This window comes from Pituophis catenifer, unplaced genomic scaffold (assembly GCF_029215685.1).
Source record: "Pituophis catenifer annectens isolate HBS135680 unplaced genomic scaffold, rPitCat1.0.hap2 SCAF_2, whole genome shotgun sequence".
Classification (NCBI taxonomy): domain Eukaryota; kingdom Metazoa; phylum Chordata; class Lepidosauria; order Squamata; family Colubridae; genus Pituophis; species Pituophis catenifer.
This window is the reverse complement of record NW_027256882.1, coordinates 227343860-227371650: the sequence shown is the minus strand read 5'-3', so window position 1 is coordinate 227371650 and position 27791 is coordinate 227343860. Positions and strand designations below refer to the sequence as shown.

General features: G+C 36.6%; 1 protein-coding gene across 1 annotated transcript in view; it reads left to right on the top strand.

The window, feature by feature from the left end:
- Positions 1 to 1049: 1049 nt before the first annotated feature.
- Positions 1050 to 27791, top strand: part of TRPM3 (transient receptor potential cation channel subfamily M member 3) — a 63601-nt gene continuing 36859 nt past the window's right edge. The window contains exons 1-6 of the mRNA XM_070934514.1: positions 1050 to 1069; positions 2183 to 2306; positions 14515 to 14587; positions 20754 to 20854; positions 22267 to 22401; positions 24046 to 24096. Of these exons, the coding sequence (XP_070790615.1) occupies positions 1050 to 1069; positions 2183 to 2306; positions 14515 to 14587; positions 20754 to 20854; positions 22267 to 22401; positions 24046 to 24096 (504 nt within the window). The remainder of the gene's footprint in view (positions 1070 to 2182; positions 2307 to 14514; positions 14588 to 20753; positions 20855 to 22266; positions 22402 to 24045; positions 24097 to 27791) is intronic.

The window sequence follows — 27791 nt, the reverse complement described above, 5'->3', positions numbered from 1 at the left end:
TTTTGTCATGGTCTCATAGTATCATCCTCTCTGAAAGGCAAGGGAGCAGAGCTGGGACCAATCAAATATCCTAATATTGGGTGCCATGACAGAAAAAGCTCCCTTCCCTGCTCTGACCAGATGGCAGTCCTTAATAGACAGGCACATTCCTGCTTTCCCTAATGGGACAGTGGGACAGAGTCATAGGAGCTCTTTCTTTCTTTCTTTCTTTTCTTTCTTTCCTTTCCTTTTCTTTCTTTCTTTCTTTCTTTCTTTCTTTCTTTCTTTCTTTCTTTCTTTCTTTCTTTCTTTCTTTCTTCCTTCCTTCCTTCCTTCCTTCCTTCCTTCCTTTCTTTCTTTCTTTCTTTCTTTCTTTCTTTCTTTCTTTCTTTCCAATAACCAGACTATTGACCCAGCTTTAGTTTCCACTTTCCTGTTTCTTTTCTGTCCAAGTTTGTACTTTGTTTTCATCTTTTCTGCTTGTTTATTCCTGGCTGGGCTTCTTGATTCTTTGCTCTTCTTCTAAATCTTTTCTCCTTCTGAGGGAAACAACTTGAAGATTTACCTCACACCACTCAGAGGATTCAGGATAGCGTATAGAAGGATAATAGATGTAAAGGTAAAGGTTCAGATTCCCCTCGCACATATGTGCTAGTCGTTCCCAACTCTAGGGGGCAGTGCTCATCTCCGTTTCGAAGCCAAAGAACCAGTGCTGTCCGAAGACATCTCCATGGTCATGTGGCCAGCATGACTAAACGCCAAAGGCACATGGAATACTGTTACATTCCCACCAAAGGTGGTCCCTATTTTTCTACTTGCATTTTTTATGTGCTTTCAAACTGCTAGGTTGGTAGAAGCTGGAACAAGTAAAGGGAGCTCACCCCGATACATGGCACTAGGGATTCGAACCGCTGAACTGCCGACTTTTTGATCGACAAGTTCAGCATCTTAGCAATTCAGCCACCACATCCGCCTGATAATAGACTAAAAACGATCAAAATCAATTCACTTCACTAAAATCAACATGAAATTAATTTAAAAACAGAAAGTCACCTATTATTTATAGCTAGATGTCAAATATTTCTAGAAAGTATGATTTTAAGTATCCTCATAGATGCCAGAAGCACAGGGGTTTAGCACATCTCAGGGGATTACTTATTCCACAGAATGGGGGGAAGCCTTGGAAAAGGCTTCCCACATCGATCACATCTTCTTCTCCAAGTGAAAAATGCTCAGCACACCGGTTTAAATGGGCCTAATCATGTGAGATAAAGGGGGTCCCTGAATTTACTGATTACTTTATTTATCAATAAATAAAGTACTTGGTACTGTTTTAATTACAGCCGTGCTAGCTTAGGGATTCTGGGAGTTGAAGTACACAGGTTGCAAACTTGCCATCGTTGCTCACCCCTGTGATATACGAAGTTCTGTGTGCATATATTACGCAAATGATCTGCTCTTTTTCTCCATCTCTCACTGTCAGAGTTCCAAAATAAGCTGAGCGTGTACTGGAAGTTTCAGCTGAGCCTGGAGGTGGTTCTGATATTAGATACCCTCCTCCAAGGTCAGAGAGAGAAATCTGAAAATCCTTTTGGCTTCTGAGATAGCCAGACCCAGTTGTACTGCCATTAATTCCAGGGGGCTTTGTTTTGTTTTGTTTTTTTTCATCTCATGATCTAGAAATTGAAACCGAGTCTGTAAAAACATCAAGCATCTTTTTATCTGCTTTTCCTGTCTTTTGTTTTGCAGAATGACTGTAATCATATGAAACACAACAGAGTACATTCTTACCTCCCAGGCAGAACGGCATACGTGCCATTCTTCAAGTGTGAAATGGGAGGAAAGTCAAAATGGGTCTAAATATACAATTTATTTTTCACTTTAAAACAAGAAACGGAAAGTGCATTTTTAGCCTTTATGCTTATGAAACCATGCAGGCAATGCTTTGATCAAATCTCAGAGGTCAAATTTCTAGTATTCAGCTCTTCATGCCCCACCACCACCAATCATTAGTAGAAGCAAAGCAAATTATGCAAAGGAACAAGCACTGCGGAATAAATGTTGGACAAGAGAATTAAATTCAATGTTTTTGATGTTTTGGTATTACACTTGGAGTTACTTAATTCATTAATTAATATAATTAATTAAACTCAGAGTTTTGCTTATTGGTGAATGTTTAGATGCTGTCCTTTTTAAATTTCAGGCTTATCAATGAATCTCTAAGAGACCAATTACTTGTTACTATCCAGAAAACCTTCACCTACACTCGGACACAGGCTCAGCATCTCTTCATAATCCTTATGGAATGCATGAAAAAGAAGGAACTGGTAATGCAAATCTATTTAGTAGCATAATGTTCATATTGGTCTGTTATGTGAAAAATTTTTGAAACTTGGCTTTCTGGGGTCATTTCGAACATAATTTCAGGTCTCAATTGCACGACACATGGCTAAGTCAAATTTATATTGTCTCAAAATTGTAATTTAAAATCAGGATTTGAAAAGTGGGTTTGCATATCTTGGTCCTGTTCAATCCTTGTTTACCTTACCCATAGTTAATGTTAATACTGAATAACACTAAATTACCATATTTTTCAGAATATAAGACACTCCAGAGTATAAGATTTACATTAGTTTTTGGGGAGGAAAACAAGAAGAAAAAAAAATCTGCCTTTGCCTACCAGCATCCATTGATATTCATCTGGCTAGCATCCTTGCACCAAACAGCCTGGTCACCTTTAGCACGTTATCGCAGCCTGATTCAGCATGAGCAGCTGATTGGCAGTTGGATCGGCCTGCCAGAATACTGCAAATCAGCTGTTCCAGGCTGCAGAGATCATCAAAGCCCATCACCGCCTCAGCGTGTTGCATTTTTGGCCTCCGCGGGTCACGTTTATGGCCTCCGCATGTCGCGTTTTCGGCCTTTGCATGCTCCATTTTAGACCCGTTCCAGGCTGCTGGGATCACCGCCTCCGCACGTCACATTTTTGGCCTCTATGTGTTGCGTTTTGGGCTACCACCAATCCCTGCCGCCTGGAACCGCCCAAAAATGTGATGCACGGAGGCCATAAATAGGGCGTGAGGAGGGCGAAAACACAACACACAGAGGCTGAAATGCAACATGTGGAGGTGGCGATCGGTGGCGATGTGCTGTGGCAATCCCCGCAGCCTGGAACAGATCTAAAATGGAGCATGTGGAGGCTGAAAACACAATGCACAGAGGCCGAAAATGCAACATGCAGAGACCGAAAACGGCTGAAACGTGGGGGTTGGCAGGTGGGCGGGACTATGACAACATTCGCTGTATAAGATGCACAGACATTTCCACCCACTTTTAGGGGGGAAAGTTCGTCTTATACTCCAAAAAATACGGTAAGTATTGTTCAATTATGGCTGAAGGAAGCCAAATTTATGTACTTGGGTCACAAACATGAACATTTAACTGAGGGGGACTGAAAGAAGCAAGAGATCTGCATTCCTTGACCTCAGCAAAGTCTCTTGGGAGGCCTCTAAAAAGCACAATTGACTCGCTGTTGGCTGTGGCTAACCACTTTTGTCTTAGAACGAACAGTGTTATTTGTTTGATTAAAGCCTCTTGTGAATTTAATTAATGTTGAAAACTTAATTAATGTTGGTAATGATATTAAGCACCTGTTTGAATTTGAAAACCCTAAAGATAAAATGCTCACCAGTCACTCTCTTGTAATTCATGTATAAGCAATTGCATAAGTCTGGATTTGCATTTCAGTTGGTCCTCTATTTTTACCTTTCATTTACATTTTGTATTACAGCTCTTTTGCAGTGCGGTTGGCTTCTGTTGATTAAGCAGCATCGTTCTGTTAAATTGTTTATGCTTATATAAATTTAGGTGGCAGATGCATAAAAATTCATGTTCAGAAACTAAGACGGCTATTGAATCCCAGGGGTATGTCACTATATTAAGGAAGTACAAAAAAACAAATTTTATTAGACTCCAGATAAAGGGAAACAAAAACATTGCACCTATATTTGGTATGTATGAGATACATGTACTCTCTTTGCTAAGAAAAAAGTTCCAATTTTGATTTCCAAAGTATTGTTACAAAGTCCCATTTTAAAAAGAAACTGTGTTAATAAAGTCCAGCTGTTTTTTCATCTATATGTCACAACTAGTGGGAATATATAAGGAAAATGTTAAGTTAAAGACAAATTTGGCCCATCACAATGTTAATTGTGAATCTGAATTGGCTTCCTTTTTTCATCTCAAAAAATTCAAAACCCACGACCAAGCAAGATATGATGCTGAACTTTGGAAATGGTTGAGGACTTTATTATAATTAACAGCAGACACGGAGTGATTTTAATTATTTATTTATATTCCACCTTTATTATTTTAATAAATAACTCAAGGTGGTAAATATACCTAATATTCTTTCCTCCTCCTATTTTCCTCACAACAACCCTGTGAGATGGGTTGGAATGACTGGCCCAAAGTCACCCAAAGTATAAAAGAGAGTGACTGGACCAAAGTCACCCAGTTTTCATGCCTAAAGTGATCTAGAACTCACAGGCTCCTGGTTTCTAGCCTGGTGCCTTAACTAGTAGGCAAACTGGCTCTAATCCAAATTTCAATAGAAAATTCAGCAGGCACATAGAACAGTTTAATCCTTTCCATAATCATTCATCCCTGTCCTATGGTTAGGTAGCATAATATGGTTAGGTAGCATAATATTAGCATAAATTAAATAAGATTTAGCATTGTAATGGAGTATTGTGCTTATTAATATAGTAATAATATACTTGGTTGCTACCACCGTTAAATTCACTGTTTGTCAGTCATGCTCTGAACCCTTTCAAGGTGGTTATAATGATATATTCAGCTGTTTATAGTTTAGATTAGGTTAACTCAGGTCTTACATTTTTAGCTCATCAATGGGGTGTAACAGAATCAAAAAGTCCTGATAATATAACAAGACTGTGCCCTGGGCAACTCACTAGGACTTGCCCAGTCACAATCCAACTCTGAGCGAATCTGAGTGATTTTGTCTGCCAGACAGACTGGTGATCCTATGGCCCAGCCCCCTTCCTCAATTGGGAGTGGGGCACCCTAAACAGGGCTGTTGGGTGGATATTGGCAGATACAATAAGAGTGGAGAAATAACAAGTTTTCACTGTCCTTATGGGCTCTTACTCTTGTTCAGTCAGATTTGTTTTTGTCTTTCTCCAGCAGCACTCCAGGAGTTTCTTCTGGCATTTCATCTCCCGGTATTCAGTGGAAAATCAAGAGGGAATGCCAGGATCAGTGCCCAGAAAAAGGCTGTATAAGAGAATCCAGTCCATAGTTTCAGTCACATGGCTATTCCAGTCTGCAGCCAAGTCCTCAGGTTCCAAGTTCCCTCTGGAACCCAATAGGGTTTATTAGTCTCCTGGGGTGGGCCAAACTAACAAGCTCTTTATACATATTATAAAGTCACTTCACTTTGTGATTTTCTGAATCAAACAATTATCAGGTTTTCAAACTTGGCACTCTGTCATTCAAAATACAAAAAGTTCAGCAAAGGAACAAGGTCTTATTTTACACTTAACCAAAGTGTGCTTGGTTACTTTCTCAACTTGCTGATATATAAAAAAAAGCTATTTATCAGCAATCGGCCTCTAGTTCTTTTCATAGCTTCATTTTCTTCTGAAACAGAATATTGCGAGTCTCCCTTTGACTCATGTTTTTCTTTATCACGCTGTGCTCTTTCTTCCTGTCCTTCACAATGACTCTATCAAGAAAGCTTATCTTGTTTAGATGTTTCCATTGGATCAATAGATCAGATCTTATCATATGACAAGTGCATTTTTGAAGATGGTAAATAACTAATTCTTTGACAAGTGAAATGTCATGCATAAATTAAGTGGCAGTCCTTGATATAGGAAAGTGAATGTGTGCTTCAGGATGAAGGATATTTTTGCTTCAATGTTAGGAAACTATTTTGCTTATTTCTTTTCTTCGGTTGGAAATATGATAATGCTTTAATCTTCCAGATATTCTAAATATCAGTGTTAAAATATTTGCACCATGACAGTTTATTATCTATTTATTATTGTTGAATTTTTTAAACCAGGCACAAGGTGACCAAAGCACAAAAGGACTATGTGCCACCTGGTCCAAAAGTTTTCCTGGTCATAACTGCCACCTGCTCTTTGAACAGAAACTGTTGGTCCAGGAAAAATCAGATTATTCACCAATCCCAAGACATCTAGCAATCCAAAAGGCCACAGACAACCAGTCTTATCTCTATCCAGATTCTCCCAGCTTTGTGACACTGAGATAAGACAATGACCGCATTCCTTAACATAGGATCAAGACTGGGCATTATCAGCATACTGAATGGATGACCTTAACCAGTGGCTTCATATATGTTAAAATATGCAATCAAACATGCCCAATCCAATAAGAGCCCCACTACCCACTGAGTCCAAGTTTAGGAGGAAAACATATTTCTAAGAACTGTTTGAACAAAAGCAGAGTAAAGAGAGAAACCCTATGATAAGAGTATTGAACGCTGTATCACCCCACATGTGAGAGACTTTAGACTTGATCTCTCCCCTCCTCCACAGAAGGGAGAACCACCACAAGCATCATATTTCCCACTCTGAAGCCAGTCCTGAATGATACAATGATCAATGAAGTTGAAAATCACTGAGAGAGAAAGGAGAATCAGGACTGTTGCTCCACTCCTGTCCCAGTTCTGCCCAAAGTCATCAACAAGTGCAGTTGATATTTTATCAGGATTACGCCAAAGTGTGAAGCCTAGGTGAAAGGGCTAGTTACTCTACAGTGGTGGGTTTCAAAAAAATTTACTACCGGCTCTGTGGGTGTGGCTTGGTAGGCATGGCAGGGGAAGGTTACTGCAAAATCCCCATTTCCTCCCAATCAGCTGGGACTTGGGAGGCAAAGAATAGGTGGGAGCGGGGCCAGTCAGAATTTTTACTACCGGTTCTCCGAACTACTCAAAATTTCTGCTACCGATTCTCCAGAACTGGTCAGAACCTGCTGAAACCAACCTCTGTTACTCTAGTCCCGTGATGGCGAACCTATGGCATGTGTGCCACAAGTGGCACACAGAACCCTCTCTGTGGGCATGCCAGCCATCGCCCCAGCCCAGCTCCATTGCACATGCGTGTGCACCTTCCAGCAACCAGCTGGTCTTCGGGTCTCTGCCACACATGCACGGGAGGTTGGGTGCTTATGTAGGGGATGGGGTGCATGCACAGGGGTGCAGGTTGGTGCAGGAGGCCTTCCAGGCCCAAAATGGGATGCGGGCGGGCCCATGCGCCCCCCCCTCGCACCCTTTTTTGGCTTCTAGGTTGGTGCAGGAGGATTTCCAGGCCCAAAACAGGGTGTGCGCCATTTTGCCAACCTGGAAGCCAAAACAGGGTGCAGGGGGAATGCACAGGGGCGCACATGCGGGGGGGGTGCATGGATTGCATTTTAGGGGTTCAGGCATGTGCACATGCATTCACACATGGACTTGCTTTGGGCACTCGGCACCAAAAAGGTTAACCATCACTGCTCTAGTCTATTTCATCCAAGGCCCTCATCAATAAAAACCAATTTGCACATTTATCTAACTATACATGAAGAAAGATAAAATATTGTTTTTGATTCTATTGTAATGGATTATTATTAGTGAAAAAAAAGGTTGCTTACAAATGCATCCTTACAGCCATCCTCAAGGAAGGAGTTGAGAAGAAAAAGGGTGGATCAGAGATGCACATAAATATTAAAGCACATAGGTGGTCTTTGACTTACAAATTTTCATTTAGTCACCATTCAAAGTTACAACAGCAGTGAAAAAAGTGACCTGACCTTTTTCCACACTTATAACTGTTACCTCGTTCCTATGGTCACATGATGAAAATTCAGACACCTGGCAACTAGCTGATATATGATGATGGTTGCAATGTCCTGGGGTCATGTGATCACCTTTTGCAACCTTCTGACAAGCAAAGTCAATGAAGAAGCCAGATTCACTTAACAACTTTATTACTAACTGAACAAATTCAGTGATTCACTTAACAATTGGCAAGAAAAATGGAGTAAAATGTTGTAAAAAATAACTGTTTTCCTTAGCAACAGAAATTTTGGGCTCAATTGCAGTTAAGGACTGTCAAGGACTGCCTGTATATCATCCAGGCAATTATGGATTGAGTGAATATTATAAAATTGCTTCACACTTGTTAAACTTGAGTGTTAGTCACTTTGAATAACCTTGTGTGTGTTTGTGTGTGTGTACGTGTTCCTTCGAGTCAGTTTTTTACTTCTGTCAACTGCTTGGAAAACTCCCTGCAGTTTTCTTGGTAAGATTTTTTGGAAGCATCCCTGCTTCCTAGGGATGAAAGAGTGTGACTGGCCCAAGGTTACCTAACTGGCTTTGTGCCTAAGGGGCAACTAAAATTCACACTTTCCTGGTTTCTAGATTAGTGCCTTAACCACTGCACAAAACTTTGAAAGTCCTGGAGAAAGATATTCTCTTAGTGCCAAGGATTGAATCCAAGACTTGTACACAAAGCTGGCCAAATATTTATTTGAAAGGACACACAACTCCAAGAACTCCTTCCTGTGCTCCTGTTTCAGATATAGTAGTCCTTGTTTAGCTACATTTAGTACCAGTAACTTGGCCGTTAAGTGAAGCAGTGATTAAGTGAAACCACAACTGTGCTTATGATTTTACCTGAGTTTTCTTTTCCTTTACAGACCTGCAAAGGTCGTAAACTTGAGGAATGATCAGAAAATTATTTTGTCATTATTATTGTAACTAAAAACAGTTGTTAAATGAGACATTTGTTAAACAAAGACTATCTATAATGTCCAGAAATATTTCACAAGAAGAGTCCTCCACTCCTCTGCTCATAACAAAATACTCTATGCCACCAGACTTGAAATTCTGGGTTTAGAAAATGTAGAACTAGGCCGCCTTCGGTATGACCTAAGCATAGTTCATAAAATCATCTGCTACAATGTCCTACCTGTCAATGACTACTTCAGCTTCAACCACAATAATACACGAGCACACAATAGATACAAACTTAAAGTGAATCGCTCCAATCTCGATTGCAGAAAATATGACTTCACCAACAGAAAGTAATTCTCTTATTATACTTTACTCCATCTGTAGACAAATTAGAGGTTAGCTTGAATCGAAATGGCTTCTTTTCCTAGTATAACTAATGGTGTAAATAATCCCCACCTTATCAAATTTTGAGAAAGCTGAACACATATCAAAAAAATATAAATGAAAACCTAATTCAGAAGAGTTTATTTAAAATAGGCATCCTTTCATATAAAGTGGAATTTATATATATGTAATTGATTTCCTTACTCTCTGCCAGAGCTGTTTTCTCCTTCATAAAAATATGTGTAATATATTGGCCACTCCTGAATTCAAAATTTCACTTACAGTTATTAATAGAGTGCTGTATAAATCATAATTTTATAACAAGAGAAAGGATTTCTGTGCAGTGTTAGAGAAAACGTTTTTCATTCAAAAGTTCCAGCAACTGTAAAAGGAGATGAGCGAAACATCTATATAAGAGAATTGTGTATTGAAAAAAATAGCAGAAAACTACGTAAGTTTATTTTGTTAGATTTACAAGACCTCCAAATGCTATAGCAATTATGGGCAATGTGCTACAAAGTAACTATTAAAATGCAAATAAAAAACAAAGAAAAATAGTCTTCTTAAAACAGTACTAGTAGTCCTCATTTAACCACCATTCATTCAGTGATCATTCAAAGTTATGCCATTTTTCTCTGGCATGTAGTTTGCTATACATTTTATATTGCTTTGGTTTTAATACACACACACTATTTATTAGTAGCAGTTGGTTACAGTCAGCAGTTGTTGGGCCCAGTATAGCTGACTCATCACTTTAGCATGATATTTCGTAGTGCTTATGAAAGTGGGAAACAACTCTGTAACTTCTGCATGCCTGCTAATGGGTTTTTATTACATTTTTCTTCTAAAATGTAGAAGACTGTATGTAGGTGTAGGGACTCATTCATTCTCATTTAATTCTCTCTTCCAAGGGACAATACTATCAAAATATTCAGGCAGGCATATTCAACTCAATCATTATTGCTGCGTACACACCAGAATAGAATTACCATTCTAGTCTGAGAAACTTAATGTATGAGTAATTTAGGCTGCAAACAGAAGAAGCTATCCTAGTAACATGTCTTACTGTTAAGCAAAGTAGTTTTGCATTTATAATTTACATCTGCAGTAGTTAAATAAACATGAACAATTGTACTACTAGGCCAAATATTTGTTTTGATTGCCTTCAAAGTGAAAAAATGAAACTGCAGCAAAATGCAGACTGCTGGATGCATTATCATTCTTTGTGCTTCCAAGAAGACATTAGAATGTAACTCAGCTTTTTCCTTTTATGCCCAGTAAGACAGACATTATAACAAATTATTCTACTAAGCCATCCATGAATCACGGACCCAAGCAGCATTCCTATTGCAGCAACACCTGTGCTACAATGTTAGCAGTCTTGGGATTTCATCTAAGGTAGAACACTGAAGAAGAGCAAAGACTTCGAACATTTTAATTGGCATGTAATTGCCTTTTGCAGGCATTACAGGTAGTCTTCAATTTACAACCAGTGGTGAAATCCTACCGGTTCGCACCAGTATGGGAGAACCGGTAGTGATAAAAGGTACCAGTTCAGTGAACCAGTAGTAAAAAAAAAGGTACCGGTTGGTTCGAACCAGTATTTCCGATGATCAGCTGGGCCACGTGATTTAAAATCCTGCTTTCTAGTGAATCTAAATCGCACAGCACAGCTGTTTCCCCCCCCTCACTTGAATGGAGCACATGTTTGATGCGTACTGCACATGCGTGTGCATGCAGTGTGCATTTGGTACGCATTGAGCATGCAGCGTGTGTTTGGCATGCAATGCGTACTTGTGCAGCATTCATTTGGCATGCTTTGCGCATGCATGCGTGCAGTGTGCATTTGGCATGCACCATGCATACTGTTCTGCTCCAGCTCCTGAGTAGCCACTCCTGCCTTTTGGCAGCCCTGCGTGCTTGAGCATTGAGGACAGGCTCCTCCACTTCGCTATCTCCACTTGAAGGAGCCTCTGGAGGTTCTGAAGGCCCTGGCTGAGTCTCTGCCTCTGGCACCACATCCTCTTCAGCCTCCTCGCTGTCCAACGCGAGCGCCGGTTGCGCAGGCTGCTGACGCGACACACCAGCCTCCTCGTCATCAGGATCAGCCACGATCCGCACAGGCCGCTGGCGGGCCACAACACATGTGCGGGCAGAAAACCAGGGAAGATTTCACTACTGCTTACAACCATTGTTTAGTGACTATTGTAAGTTACAACACCACTTTAAAAAGTAACTTCTGACCATTTTTCACACTTACGACCGTTGCTGCATCCCCATGATCTTGTGATCAACATTAAGATGCTTGGCAACTGGCATGCATTTATGACACAATGTCCCAGGGTCATGTGATCACCTTTTGCAATCTTCTGACAAACAAAGTCAATGGGGAAGTTAGATTAACTTAATAATATTACTAATTTAACAACTGCAGTTATTTACTTAACAACTATGGCAGGAAAGGTCATAAAAATGGGAGAAAATTCACTTAACAACTGTCTTGTTTAGGAACAAAAATTTTGGGCTCATTTGTAGTTGTAAATCAACTCTTACTAATAAATACAGCACATTAGTATTAGTATTAGTACACGGTTTTGTATTTGTAGGTTTATATTCTGATTTGTTTATGTATTGTGTTTTTCTGCCTTTATAGAATTTTAATAAAGTGTATATATAAAAATAAAAATGTGGAATAATACTGACCCCAAGACAGCTTTCTGCACGACCCCTCTCATTAAGCTCTCCAACTCAATGTAGAAACATTAATACCAAATCTCTGGGCAGTTAGTTATAGATTCACCTGTCTGCAGTGCCATTTGAACTTAAGCCACACTTAACAGCTTTCAAAAATGTTCCTATTGTCTACTAAAGTGGTTACCTTGTCAAAGAAGGAGATAAGATTTGTCTTACATGTTCTATTTTTGAGAATTTTTTAAATCTATTGTTGACTCTTAGCAATCATAGTACAGGTAGTCCTTGATTTATGACCACAATTGAGCCCAAAGTTTATGTTGCTAAGTGAAAAATTTGTTAAGTGAGTTTTGCCACATTTTACGAATTTTCTTGTCACATTTGTTAACTGAATCACTGCAGTTGTTAAATCAGTAACATGGTGATTAAGTGAATTGGGTTTCCCCATTGACTTTGCACGTCAGAAGGGTGCAAAAGGTGATGACATGAGCCCCGGACACTGCAACCATCATAAATATGAGTTAGTTGTCAAGCATCCAAATATAAATCACGTGACCTTGGGGATGCTGCAATGGTCATATGTGAAAAACGATCACAAGTCACTTTTTCAGTGTCATTGTAACTTCAAATGGTCATTAAATGAACTGTTGTAAGTTGAGGACTACCTGTACTATCTTCAAAATACTTACAAAGGGAGACTTTTATTATCTTTTTGAACTTCTTTCCAGGTATGCATATTAGGGTTATCAGTAGATAATTACTAATAGAGAGCGAGATGGAGGGAGGGAGGGAGGGGAGAGAGAGAGGGAGCGAGGGAGGGAGCGAGGGAGGGAGGGAGAAAGAGAGACAGAGAGAGACAGAGAGACAGAGAGAGAGAGATCTAGTTCTCCAAAATTCCTTATTTGTAGTTGAAAGAATTGGAATTGATACCTTAAAGGCCCAAGCTATATAGAATAGGTCAACCACAGTGGGTAAATCTTCTTTTTTGGCAAAAGAGCCAGACTTCAGTTCCACACCTACTATCTGACTGCTGGAGCCCTGAAAGGAAATCAAAGCTTCTGGATGCTATCTTCAGTGCCCAACCTTCTCAGGGAGACACTATGGTCAAACTAGTAGGCCTATGCTTCTCTTTTTCAGTTTCCTTCTTGGATCATCCATGACACAACTAAAGCAGTCACAGCTCTGAATTATGCCCAAAGCCCAAATGAAATATGCCTTGTTTCATAGCATTTACATAATGCTAAACGTAAAGTAAGAACCGTGCAAGTTTCTTGTTTTAAAACAATAGATATAAATTTAAAAATGCTTTAAGTAGTAAGCCTGGAATCCTAATATGAGAAGAGAACACATTTATCTCTACTGAGAGTGCACATTCCATACCAAAACATGGCTGCAGGCCTCAGAGCTATTTCATAATTGCTGCATTGAATATGCGCAGAAGAGTAATAGTAACTATATTTTAGCAATTTAACTTAAATATCCAAGTTAATTCGTATCTATTCCAATCCCACCCAATTCTTAATCTGTACTGTTCACTTTATAGAATGCAGCCCCCATATATCTCACTCAAAAACCAAATGCATCTCTCAGCCAGAAAAGGTTCTGCCCCGCTGATATATATAATGCAGTTATTTGAATAGACTTTTCTATCCCCAGTTGCAGGCATCTACAAGCCTCACCAGAGTGTATCATTATTGGCAAGTGAATGTTGGTGTCTTTGTTCTCCCTTCCCCTTTTTGCTTCCCCTATTGATTAATTTGAGGCTGTATCATACTTCTTGTTTAAGGGTTCACTGCATATTTGTTGATTGATACACAATTGTTGCTTAAATGAAATCCTATTGTCATTGCACAAATACAGGCATTAGTAAAAAGTGTAGTTTTGGAGATCATTTGTGTATTCAGCACATCCTTTTGCGACTGTTGAATGCTACTTTTGTGTTGTTTGCATACAGGAAAATATACTCGCCTGGTTGCTATGGGAACCCCATTGATCTTATGTTAACAAGCTTAATACTAGATCAGTGTCACTATTCACAACAAAAGTTGATAGTGGCATCTAATCTCTATATCCCATGTTTCTGCTTTATTAGATAATTTTTATCTACTGCAGAGTTCTCTGACTCATCTTTAATGAGGAAATTGTGATTTACTGTATGGTTAGAGAACATTGTATAGGCTTTCACTTGTGCTGCACGGGTAGAAGAAACTAATTTTTCTCAATGCACCCTAGAGTCAGATTTTAGAAGATGCTTATACTGAATAAATCTGGACTACAATGTATCCATACTTTGAAATGGATGAATAGTGGAGACATAGTACTACAGTACTTTTAACCAATATAAATCCTAATGGTATTTTTGCTACAAGTTTGATCACTGCTCCCTTAATGGCTTTCTGCAATTTTGGTGTTTTAATTACCCTCAATAGTTGACAAAGAGAAGGAATTATTATGAATTGTGCAAAATATTTTGCATATTCCATATAGAATTCGTATAGCAAATCTGAACAGCAAAATGACTCTGGAACTATTAAATCTTTAATATTTATTATGAATCTGTCTTCCTGTATTGATATAAACCAATTTTGTTTGCTCCCAATATCTCTGAATTCAGACTCTGCAAATTTTACATATTGTTTTAATAGCTATCTGTATTTTAGTTGCACATGTGAAACTTTTTGTTTGTTTTTTCATTTCAGATTACAGTATTTCGCATGGGGTCAGAAGGACACCAGGATATTGATCTGGCCATCTTGACAGCTTTGTTAAAAGGTAACATAATTGTTTGCCTCAACAAACCTATATTAAATCTACACAGCAAACTTTTACAAATAATTAAACCAGTTTTAGTCTGTTCTAAATTCTATTGTTGGTGAGTTACACCATTATTTGACGTAACCCACCAATAATAGAATTTAGAACAGACTAAAACTGGTTCAATAGCAAAGCACCTATTTTGCAGTAGCTTCATTGATTGCCAATACTCTTCTGGGACTCATTCAAGATGATTCAATAAAGATTAACGATTATAAAGATCTATGTGACCTGGGCTACCTTTAGGGCCTTTTGCTGCAAATATAATAAGTCCTTTCAGTAGAGAGGACTGGGGCCTCTAGGACAATCTTCTCAACAGCAGACCACTCCCTTTGGGATACTTAATATCCCAAGATCAGACAGGATCCCATCTTTTTTTGTTATTCAGAAAACAAGTCCAAACTTGTTGAACTTTTCAAATGGAGAGGCCTCAGTAGCACATTATCAATGCAATCTGTGTTCTAATTTTGTAAAGCTTTTACCCTTTCTAATTTTTATTGTTTTCAGCTGCCTGGAGTCTAATAAATAAATATAGTATTATAAAATATGTAGGAATCCAAATTTTGCTTTAAAACATCATAGTCTTATAAAGGTTCCTTTTTTACATCTATACTTTTCTTCAAAGAGAATGTCAAGGGGAATAAGTTAAAGGCTGGATAGCTTTGTTTGAAATCCAGTGAATGTTTGATAATCGAACATGTGATTTTATAGGTAATTTGTACCAAATTCTAAATGAATATAATCCAGGGGAAATATATTCTTCTAGAAGGCATGAATGGATGTTTTGGAACAAGGTGAAAGTACAGAAAACTGCCCACCATGAGTGAGAATTCTCATGGTTTGATATATGTCTGGAAAACATTCTTATATCTTCAGTAGTGCCTTAATACATGACAGAGGTGTGAATATAAATCTAAAATGATGATTTACTTGATGGCTTATGATATATTGAAAAATTAGAAGAAAATAGAATCTGAAAGCTGCATGGAAGAGAATAAAATGTTATGGCATGCCACAGAAGTATGTATAGTTATTCTAATGGGATGCTTGGTGCAATGCTGAAGTAAAAGTGAAAAAGTAAAAGAAAAGGTTTTACCAAATGAGTGCTATTGGTAACATTAATATTGCCCCTATCTTCTGAAGTTGCATCTATACATTTAGACATTCTTAATTCAATTTATATTATGTTTTTAAAAAGATATAATTAGAGATTTTTTGTTAAAATCTGGGGGGGGAGGGGTGTTTCTGGAAAGGATGCAGAACACAGCTGTTTCACAAAAGGTTTGTTATTTTAGTTGCTGCTTTTTTCCCCTAGTCCTTTCATCTGTATGATTTGTAGGGCAGTCCAAATTTTTCTACTGTATGAAATGTTGAAAGAAGCACAGTGGATGATATACAATATGTTCATTTCCATAAGTGCTACCTCATCCAAGTTGTGTTCATTGAAGCATATTGCTATGATTACCTGACTCTGATGTTTTTGGTTTCTTCTAGCTTGTTAATGTATCGTGACGCATGCTCACAAAGCATTTGTCCTGCAGCTCTGGACCAACATTGCTGCTATTCTCTAGCCTGATGCATAGGACAATGCATGTCAACCATGAAATGATTATAATTCAATTTCATTTTATTTGAAACAAAAATGCTGGAGTAAGCTTAGTAACATGTTGTATTGAGAGATGTGCAATTCGTGAATGCCATTTCTGTGCAAGGTGTTTGGAGCAGCAAATAGGGCATTTACACACACACACACACACACACACACACACACACACACCTGAAAGAGGCCAACTAGAAAACAGATTTGTTGATAGATTGGGCATAAAGATTTCCTTGCTTTTTTATTTATTTATTTAAATAGCTTATTTTATCCATAGAATTTCCAGGGGATACTATGAAATATACACTCATGCATACACTTTGTCTGTGTATACAAAGACAAAGGCTTCCATGTGATCCAGCATTTTTAACATATTAATGAAGCAGTGTTTTGCTGTAGTGATACAAGTTCTTCCTGTCATGGTGCAATCTCCACTACAATACAACTACAAGAAATTGTTGAGATTGTCACAAAGGTGTTTTTCAGGAGGCAACTGGACTTTCTTGTTTTTTCTTTGAAGACGTTTTACTTCTCATCGAAGAAGCTTCAGCTCTGACTGGATGGTGGGGAAATGGAAGGATTTATATTCCTTGCAAATAGATGGTCATCTGCATCCTTTTAAATTTAGAGGCTCGTTGAAGCACTTGGAGGTTTATCTGTCCTCAAGGTCACCTGAATAGGCCAAATGGTTCCTCTAGTCTGCAATTTTTTTTTTCTGGAAATTTGTTCATATTCCCACACCATTCGAAGGGTGTTCATCCCAAATTGCATAACTAAAAGTCTGTAGAGATTCTCAGTCACCCATGTCATGGTTGTCCCAAACTAAACTGTCTTGTTGTTGTTTTTTTGAAGATGTTTCACTTCTCATCCAATAAGTTTCTTCAGCTCTGACTGAATGGTGGCATTAGCACCACTCAGGTGATCCTGAGGATGCAGGTAAACCTCCAAGTGCTTCAATGACCCTCTAAAAGGATGCAGATGACCAGCTGTCTGCAAGAAATATAAATCCTTCCATTCCTCACCATCCAGTCAGAGCTGAAGAAGCTTCTTGGATGAGAAGTGAAAGAAAAAACAAGAAAGTCCAGTTGCCTCCTGAAAAAGCACCTTTGGGACAACCATGACCTGGATGACTGAGAATCTCTACAGACTTTTTTAGATTGTGTAACATCAACAAAATGCTGCTTCTATCATTTGGTTTCCCTTGATCCTTGCTAAGGTTGCTTCTCTGCACAGAAATAAATATATATTCTTGCTATGTATCGAATAGATTCTAGAAAAAAGTTAGTAAGCATTTGTTATTATTGAGAAATTGTAACGTTTAGGATGATGTTTTCAAATTTTTAACTGAACCCAAATAAATTTGACCCCAATGAATCTAGATAACAAGAGTGTCCAGAATGTTTTTCCTCCATACTTTTGCAAAACAAGAACATTTTATTATTATCTGTTGTCATCTATCTAGCTGGAATGTCAGGACTTAAAGGAGAGATCAGTTTAACTACGGTATATCTGTACAATCTGGACATTTAATGGAAACATGCAGTAACAGAGATATTGCTGTGCTCCGATATAACATTGGCATGATGCAAATCCACTGGAGAGTCACAAGACAGCTTTCTAACTCAGACAGACAAGAAGGGAGTATCCTAGCAACAACAAAAAAACCGTGTGATGAATCTCAGAACCATTTCTCTGCCTTGATCAGGTTTTACTCCCCTTGAAATGAGAATATAAAATAGAGAATTCACCTCCTGCCCAACAGTGTTTGCAGTGGCTTGATTAATATGAAGAGACAAAATAATGTAGTAATGATATGTATAAAATCATGCTGCACAACTGTAACCCAGAAATCTTAAATCAGAGTAGTATGTTCAAATTATATAAAGAAAAAAACAAAACCTGTTCCCTTCATTTTTTAATAAAAAGGTTCCGAGACTTTTCCCCCCCAGAATTTAGAGACCCAGGCAAGGAAGGGAAAAAGGAAAAGAGAGGCTGATACTACTGCTCGATCCAGAGATATAGAAAATTGCTTCCCAGAATATAAAATGCACTTATTTGTGTTCACACATTAAGTTAACCATTTGGGGTTTTTTTGTTTTGGCTTGGCATGATATACTAACCTAGCCATTACATTTATTAACTATGCTTTGTGCTTTCCCAAAAGACCATTATTTAAAAAACAGTGCTTTGGCACCACATATGAAACTAGTAATTATTTAATTCAGCTGACATTTTTCATTGTAGCTTCCTCTTTATATTAAAGATGATCAGATTTCATAAACTTTCATAGAGAGCATTAAACACATACAATATTATCCTCAGCAGGTTCACAGGCAAATACCCACTGAATCAGAGTTGGGTATTTCAGATAAAACATAAACATATATGACTGCTAAAGTATACAAAATAAGGCTTGTAAGATTAAAATCTGTATCGAATTGCCACAGATTTTATTATACAATACTATTTTCTCATTTTTTTTAATAATTTAGCTGCCCTGGACAATTCAGGCAACCACTTTAGGATGTTTTCTTCCTTGTTACAAGTTCTGTTGATCTAATTTTAAAAAATGTGTTACATTATATCTAATATATTCATTCATTCATTCACATGCTTTGTGGTGCAGCAATCTAATCCAAACCTTTGATAAAGGCCATTGAAGAGCTACAGTTGCATTGGAAATCTCATTACAGCTCAGTGACTGATATTGTATCTGCATCAATACTCATGTCACTTTTCATTTTACTTTACTTTTGAATCTTTCACTGACCTGAAATAATATTATATATTTCTTACATGCTTCTTCTTCCTGAATTACAGAATACACTTTGTTTTGTTTCTTTCTGCCGATACTGTTCAGTTACTTTCTTGTATGCATATATATGTTAAGTTCCAAACACATATAATACAGTTTATTAAATTAAAATAAATAAAGCTCTAAAAGATTATTTTTTTCTGGAAAGTTTTTGTGAGACAAATTCTGTAAGACAAGTTTTTTGCTTTGTTAACAAAATCCCAGCAAATTATCTTCCTAAAAAAAAAAAAAAAACCATAATTGCAACCATTTGCAATTATGATAGTGATGAAAAAGAAAACCAATCCTTCCTTTTGTGACCTTCACAGGTCTGTTAAAGCAAAGGAAAACTGAAGTCAGATCCTAAGCACATTTGCAATTTGAGTCAGCAACCACTTCTCTTAATGACCGATCTCAGTTATAAAGCAATTTTTTTTACAATGCCCAGGAAATGTTCCAGTTTCCACGGATTGCCGTTAAAAGCCATCCTATTCTGGCTTTTAATTTTTAAAACAGAAGCAATTGTATCCTTTAGTTATTTCTGGTTAGTTTTCTGCACAGGTAATCCTCAACTTACAACAGTTCATTTAGTGACTGTTTGAAGTTACAACAGCACTGAAAAGAGTGACTCATGTTTTTACACCTATGATCATTGCAGCATCCCCATGGTCAAGTGATCAAAATTCAGATGCTTGGCAACTGACTCATATTTATGACGGTTGTCCCGGAATCATGTGAACCCTTTTGCGACCTTTTGACGAGCAAAGTCAATGGAAAAGACAGATTAACTTAACGGTCGTGTTACTAATTTAACAATTGCAATGATTTATTTAACAACTGTGCCAAGAAAGGTCGTAAAATGGGGCAAAACTCATTTAACAACTGTCTCGCTTAGCAACAGAAATTTTGGGCTCAATTGTGGTTGTAAATCGAGGACTACCCGTATTGTGTTTTTAAAAGGAATGGAATTGCAAGGACAGAGATTGGCAACATAGGAACCACAGATCCCAGGCTTGGGAGGACTGCCATGTCAGCAGAGTCAGCTGCCTCCAGTGGCCTTGAAAAGGACAGCAAAAATGACCACTGACGTGATCATTGGAAAGGCAGAAAATAACCTATAATTTAAAATGTTATATAAGCTTTGTTCTCTGTATACATAGTAGACAATTTCTTCAATTGTATAAAATAACTAAAAAAACTAAGTTATGTCCGTTAGCTTCCTTCTGACTAAGCAAACTCCTGAGTTTAGCATCTGAGAGGAATATACAAAAGAGACCTCTGAGAGATTCTTTTAACATTAGATTAATCTAGCAAGCAAAATTAATACAAGCTTCTATACCACATCTCCTCAGTTGTAAGACAGTTCTGCTTCTGTTACCCTGCTTTTTGAGAAAGGGGTTCCAGATTTTTTCCCCTTAAATCTGCCTATATAAACCCTAGCTTATCAAAGTTAGAAAAAAAGGAATTCGTTAATTACTATTTTCTTGTTACAACAAGACCTTTAATTTATAATCTTAATTTTCCAAAATATTCAGGCATCCTGCTTTATTTAAATATCTTGAACTAGATTTCTAACTTCAGCAAGAAAATTGTATAAATATCATTGTAATAACTCTCATTTGGACCATACAGTATGTCTACTTTCTTTCCTTTTATTTCTCATGAGGGTCTGTTTTGCCACTGACTGTGTTGAATTAATTAAATATTTGTATTCTTCTCAATTTCTACAGGAGCGAATGCCTCTGCTCCAGATCAACTGAGTTTGGCATTAGCTTGGAACAGGGTAGACATTGCTCGCAGCCAGATTTTTATTTATGGACAACAGTGGCCGGTACGGTATCTATATGGTTATCAAATACTTTTCCAGTTGAGCATGGTTATTTTCATGGGGGAGAAGAGGGAGAGAGAGAGAGATTCTGGAACATAATGTAATCATAATACATTACATTGTCATGTAATCATAATAAAGATGTCTGTAATTTTTCTTGTAGGAAATAGTGTCATCTAGTGGAGCTGTTTAAAATACAGCATAACCAATTGTTCTTTATTTTGTAGAAAAAAATCTAAGGACAAATATATTTATTGTGGCTTAAGCTTTCAAACACCATAGTCTGGCTCTTGAGATGCCTGAAATGTCATATTATGCATTTTTGTTCTCTCTCGATATATATTTTGAGAGGCTCTGTTCCAGTTCAGCAACTCCAGATAACGAAACCTCAAATAATAAGGTTGAAAAAATGTTTTTGCCCACCTGTAATTTTGCACATGTGTAAAGATATGCCGCAGATATACAAATACAGTTAGTAATGGAGCAGATGCAATTCAGATATAGAGTCTTCAGTTTTTCAGAAAATTCAACAATTTCCATCTCAGCTTCTGTGTCAGAGGAAAAAAAGCTGAAAATGTGGGAGGGATAAATAGCATTTCTGAGTATTATGGAAGAGAAACATAATGACTTCAGATAGGGAAATTAATGGAAAGTTGTTGAATAGGTTGGGATAGATGGACCTGGAGGAGGATTAGTGACGGAAAGGGCAATTGTCTTCAGTAAGAAGGCTAGCTGTATATGTGATCATTTCCACATAAGCTGGAATTCAGAACTGTCCAATGGAACCATTGTTATGTGTGAAGGCTCTCTGCCACAAACAATCATATTGTAATGTGGAGACCGTAATTTCACTTATGTCACCAGCACAACTAGGAAAAGGCAAGTGCTCTTCACTGCTTATTCCATTTTGACTGAATACACTATGGTAAATCCTGAACAGAGCCACAGATAAACAAGTATTGTTGATAATATAATGAATTCCCAAATGAAATTTTTCAACTCATGAGAACTTTTGATAAATTCCATGGTAAATCTAGCATACTTGAATTTCCAAAACCATTCCGCAAAGTTTGACCAAGAGAATATGTCCTCTCACAATTGATAAAACTGAAGAACAGAAAATGGAGGATACTGAACAATTCTTCCAGTGGAGAAGTGCAAGCTTTAAGAGTCACTCAATATTTTTTACTGGGGTTAGTGTGTTTAATGATAAATGATACCAGTTGGTAAAAACTGACAGGAGATATCCACACCAAGAGAACAGAAGTAAAAAGAACATCCCAAAATTGTATTGAAAAAGAATATTATGTGGAACCCGTTTTTTAAATGATAGGAAAATGAAAAATATTTTCCTTTTTGTATGAACATTCTCCACTGATCACAAGGTCTCCCTGATTAAGCTATTTCCTTTTTAGGTGGGGTCCCTTGAACAGGCAATGTTGGATGCCCTGGTGTTAGACAGAGTGGATTTTGTGAAGTTACTCATAGAAAATGGAGTAAGCATGCATCGTTTTCTCACCCTCTCCAGACTAGAAGAGCTGTATAATACGGTAGGGGTCCTATTTGTTTATTTAATTCCCTTCAAACCCTAGCATGAAGCCCAGAAATTCATCCAATTTCTTCATTCCCGAAATAATGCTTGCCTTCCTTAAAGTGTTCCTGTAACAAAATCTCATAATGTTTTGCCTGCTTATTCTTTTATTAAAGCCTAATACAACTGTATACTATGCTTTAAAAAAACGTATCTGTACCCTTTTATAGTTTGGATTCTGTTAAAAATAATTTGCTCCCAAGACGAATTGCTTTTTTTAAAAAAATGCCATTTTCAAAACACCACTGAACTGGCTAGGCTAAAGCAGACCATTTCAATTGTGCTATTTGGTTCCTATTATTTCTCAGGGAATATCAGCTGCCTTGTCAAAATAATAAAACTTTCACTTACCAGCAGGCTGTAACTCATGTATTTCACTTAAAAGATGAGCAAAAATTCAATAGACAGCCATTTTCCTCATACAGCCAGAAAAAATAATGCTGCTTATTGAATTTTTGCTTGATTTTCATTTATTAATAGTGGGGAATAATAATGGTAATCTAAAGTCTATCTCAGGCTGCATGGGTGGTATAATATTAAGGACATATGGTAATTATTCTAACTCTGCAGAGGTCAGTATACATTGCCTCCTGCTCTGTTTTCTTAATCACTCCCCAACATTAACTCATTTTAAAAAATCAAGAATTGCCCATTTACCCTCCTCTGATTTATCCACTGGTACCATCTATTCCATATTGTAAAATATTTTGAGTCCTCCTTATCCTGGGTAAATGGGTAGAGATGAAATTTAGAGGAAATTAACATAATTAAAAACTGCACTGTCAGATAGAAAGAAAATGAAATATGTCACTGTAGGTTTGTATATATGTATATATAATAATAGAAATTAGTTAGTAGTTGAAGTTGTGTATTGTATATGTATATGTAAATTTGTTTCTTGATTAAGTTAACTTTTAACTTAATCAAGCTTTTGTATGTTTTAAATGTTTTTAAGAATGAATAAAGTTTTGTTTTTAAAACAAAAAAAATAAATAAATCAAGAATTGCATGATTTGGTAATCTCTATATAAAGCATACATCATATATCATACTTAAATTTCATGAGATGGTTAAAGGGCATTAGTACTATTTGTCCATGACTCAATTTTCACCTAGTAGTAAATGTTTGAAGAACTGCAGTTTAGTACCTTTTGATCCACATTAATATGTTGGATTAAGTCTACTACTATCTCCGCCCATTTGGAGCATCTTTCAAAAAATTAATATACTGCAACTAAGTCTTCATATGGAAGGAGAACACTTGAATCAAAAGAAGAGAATATTTGTAGCTAGGTAACATTATGAGTGCAAGAAGGGAGTGGGGTTTGTTCTCTGTATATAAACGGAGAGCAAACCTTACTCCCTACTAGCACTGATAATGTTGCCTAGTTGGGTAATGACACATTTGCAAGAAAATAACAAAGCTCAACCCTAAGCTACAAATAGTCTCTTCTTTTGATTCAAATGTTTTGTTAGACATTAAGAAACTACACAGTTGTCACATTCAGTACTTTGGGTGTTATGAGCTCTCTCTGTCCTTTAATCCAAATAACTTCTTCAGATACATCAGAACTATTAAGCTGTTTGTTGTGATCCTTTTCAGAGACATGGGCCATCCAACACTTTGTATCACCTTGTCAGAGATGTCAAAAAGGTAAGAGTCCGAAGGTGGACAGTAATATGAAGGTAATATTGTAGCTGCTTCTTGTCATTAGAGACAGCCTCTGTTTTGCATGGGCTACCAACAAGAGCTTTCTTCCACCTTCTGCCATTGCAGTTGTGCAGTATGTGTTCGTAATGATTCTCAGCCTTGTGTACAGTACAGTTAACTATTTAGTGGCTGCTAGTGGTTACTTTAGACGCTTTAGGCATACTGCTTCTGCTAGTGGACTGTAGGTGTTTTTCATGTGATGTGGATTTATGCAATAGATGTATTTTAATAGCCATCAGTGTTATGAATGCTGATTTCCATATTGTGGGCCAGTGTTGGACATTGCAATATATATTATTGTTGTGCTGGATCTTGAATCATTGCATTATTTTCAGCTTTGTTAAGTGCTATTTTTTTATAAAGCCCCTTATCTTTTTGAAGTAGCAAGGTTAAAAGAAAACAGTTTAGATATAACTCAGTTTGTGTGACTGAAGCTACTTAAAGGAACTGGTGGAAAGAGAGTGTGCTTTTTATCAATATGTCTTGCATCCTATTCAATCATATTCCATCTCTTGCATGATTAGCAGCAGAGTGAAGAAGAGAGTGAAAAGAAACTTGTTGGCCCTACAGGTTTTGGTTGCAATTCTTACAGCTTCTTCATGCCTTTATGTTGGATGATACAATGATATAAATTAAACCCCAACTTTAAAGTGGTATAAGAAAGTCTCACCTCTATCTGTCCATAAGAATAATCGTGGGAAGAACCAGAGCATAACATTAGCTAAATAAAACCTTATCCCCGAAATTTTCTTTTTGCTGGCAAAACTATAAATTGATTATTTATAAATTGGGAGGAAGGGGGAAATAGGTACTAAAACAGGAGAACTTAATATCTATTGCCTAGTGGGTGCCTATGTACTTGATCAGTCTTATAATCATCTGGACCATGCATAAAATCCAAAGACCATCAGGTATAAATTTACATATTTGTAGATTTCAGTTTTAAGGCAATTTCGCCTTAAAACATAAATGTCCAGAGAATGAGAAATAACAGAGCTAAATGTCTATTGGGACAATAACAGAACTTTTTACAACTAAAAATGTCATAAATATGCAGCACAGTGCTGCCTAATTCAAAATCAGGGATTAATTTAATTCAAGCTTTTTGCTTCTCTGTTCATTTTGTATGAATATCTCACACACATACACACACACACATATATTTACTTCATAAATAATGAAGAAGTAAAATGTTATGCTACAAGATATTAGATGATTCCTGTAGACCTTAGCTGATAACATTTCATTCTCTTCAGTTTCTGAATCTATCAACAAATCTGACATCAATTTAAATGAAATGGCATTTTAGAAAATAACTTCTTAATGCAACATATCATTATGTTGACAGCACAATGTTTCACTGCCCATGACAGAGACAGATGACGGTCTAAAGCAACTTATCTTATTCTGACAAATTTTTATTTCCCATAGCTTAACATCAGTTTTATTGAAACCCTTTAAGATCAAATAAATATTTGTTAAAATGAAGTACTTTGTAAGTATTACCCAGAGAAATAAATTATATTCACTTTATTCTGCTGAAGAGCAGTTTAATATTAAGACTGAAAAATACTTTTAGTATGTACATTCCTGGCACCTTTATAATACTTGAAAATTAAACAGCTAAATATAAAGCAGAATGTGAGTACATTTAAAGTTGCATATAAAAAATTCCAAAACATACTCTTGTGGTTATGTAGCAGTTATATATTTTAAGTAACAAAATCCAGTTTTTCTCAATAGTATAAAAGTGCAGTGTGAGCAGAACCTAATACTGGAGATAGTCTTTGTCCCAATTATGTTAAGGAAAATCATTTCTTTCTCATTGTAAAGGGTGCAAAGAGAACACCTTTCAAGTAACCATAAAATAATTTTGCTTGCATGCAAGGAAAGGGAAGTTAGCAAAAATAGCAAAATTATGCACTTTTCCTTATATTAAAAGACTTTAAAAGTGATAACAGTGAAAGATCATGGATAATTCTTGAATTCCAGTTCTAAATAAATGCATGCTCTAATGAGTTTATGGAAAAGAATGGACAAAGTGGCCTTTTCACCTCTTTTATTTAGTTAATAAAAGCCATTTCTCCTATATTTGAAATCAAGGGCACTGACAACAAGTCATTAGTCAGAAAAGTGTTTGGCCTATAATGACTACTTTTTTGCCAAATTTGATGTTTAATGATTACTCAAATAACAAAAGGAAAACATGTTGGGAACTTTGATGGCTAAAGAGTGCCCTCTAGCGTTCATATAGTAAACATTTCTACCCTTTTTTCCCCCTCTCTCTTACTAGGTATATATTTATACCTTTGTGATTAATTCATGACTAGTAGGCTGTACCTATGCATTATGATTATGCTCAAAATTAAGCATCTGTAGAAAAGGTGTCACTTTCTGGATTTCTAACAATTATTCTTTAGTCCTAAGCATGTCAGTTTAAAAGGAGAGAGCCATTGAGTAGAAATTGCTTTTCAAACAAAGCAATAAAGTTCTTAAATAATGAAATGTTATTACGATCAACATAATCAGGCTATACTTTAAAAGGTTTTAGAAAAAGGAATTATTCTTGGGTTTTTCTAGAAGAAACAAAACTACAATTAAGCCTTACAATCTGAGTCATAAAAAATATCATAGAAATATTTCACTTTTATTGGGTATTCAGACATTATTCGAATAGGTTTGAATGGCTTCTAATCTAGAAAAAAACAGAAGAATGATTCTCAGTTTGTAGCTAGCAGATTGATACCTGAGTAGAATAAAATTTAGTAAAAATACCAAAAGATTGAAAACTTTATTTTATGTTCATGTTATTTTAATTGGCAATAGACCAGATTATATAAATTTGATCCAAACATCTTTAGAACCAGTAAAATTAATAGCTCATAATATACTGTAAATCCTAAATAAGTAATATAGGCACGATTACAGTAATCTCAAAATGGCATTTTGTGTTTATTTACTAGGCGTATAAAGTGCGGGCTACATCAACTATACTATCATTCTTAAAGCAATATATTTATTTAGAGAGGACAAATAAGCAGGTGCAAGATTTTGTATATACAACAATAGGCCTATGCTTTCTATATATGGGTGTGGGTGGATTGTAAACTGTTTTTGCATTACAGTAATAACATAGAAACATGTCCTTTTTAATATTAGGAGAATTGAAAGTCAGTGGAGCAAGATCTGAGAAATGGCTTATGAGGTAAATTCATTATTTGGCCCACTCAGTGCTAAGTAATGAGGTAACAGATGAATTTTGGCACTAAATGATAGATGATATATGAAAATAATTAGATATAACTTAAATCAACTTTTATTTAAATGAGGAGAACACATTGGAATCTCCAAAAAACATTGAGGACAAATTCACTGTCATATAGATTTGTCTCTAAAAAGTGAAAATTAATTCTTCTGCACACACTTTTCCTAGATATCAGATGTTATTTCACTGTGATTACAGCCAAATATATTTCCTTTTTGGAAGATGCAGGACTACATAGCAAAAAAATCAGTAACCAAAACTTCAAGTGAAAGAATTTTCATTCCTGCAGGCTGGTAGATATAAGAATTTTTCACTTTTTAACTGTCAACAATGTGTACGAAGACAGTTTTGGTGTTTTAGGAAATAAAAGTGA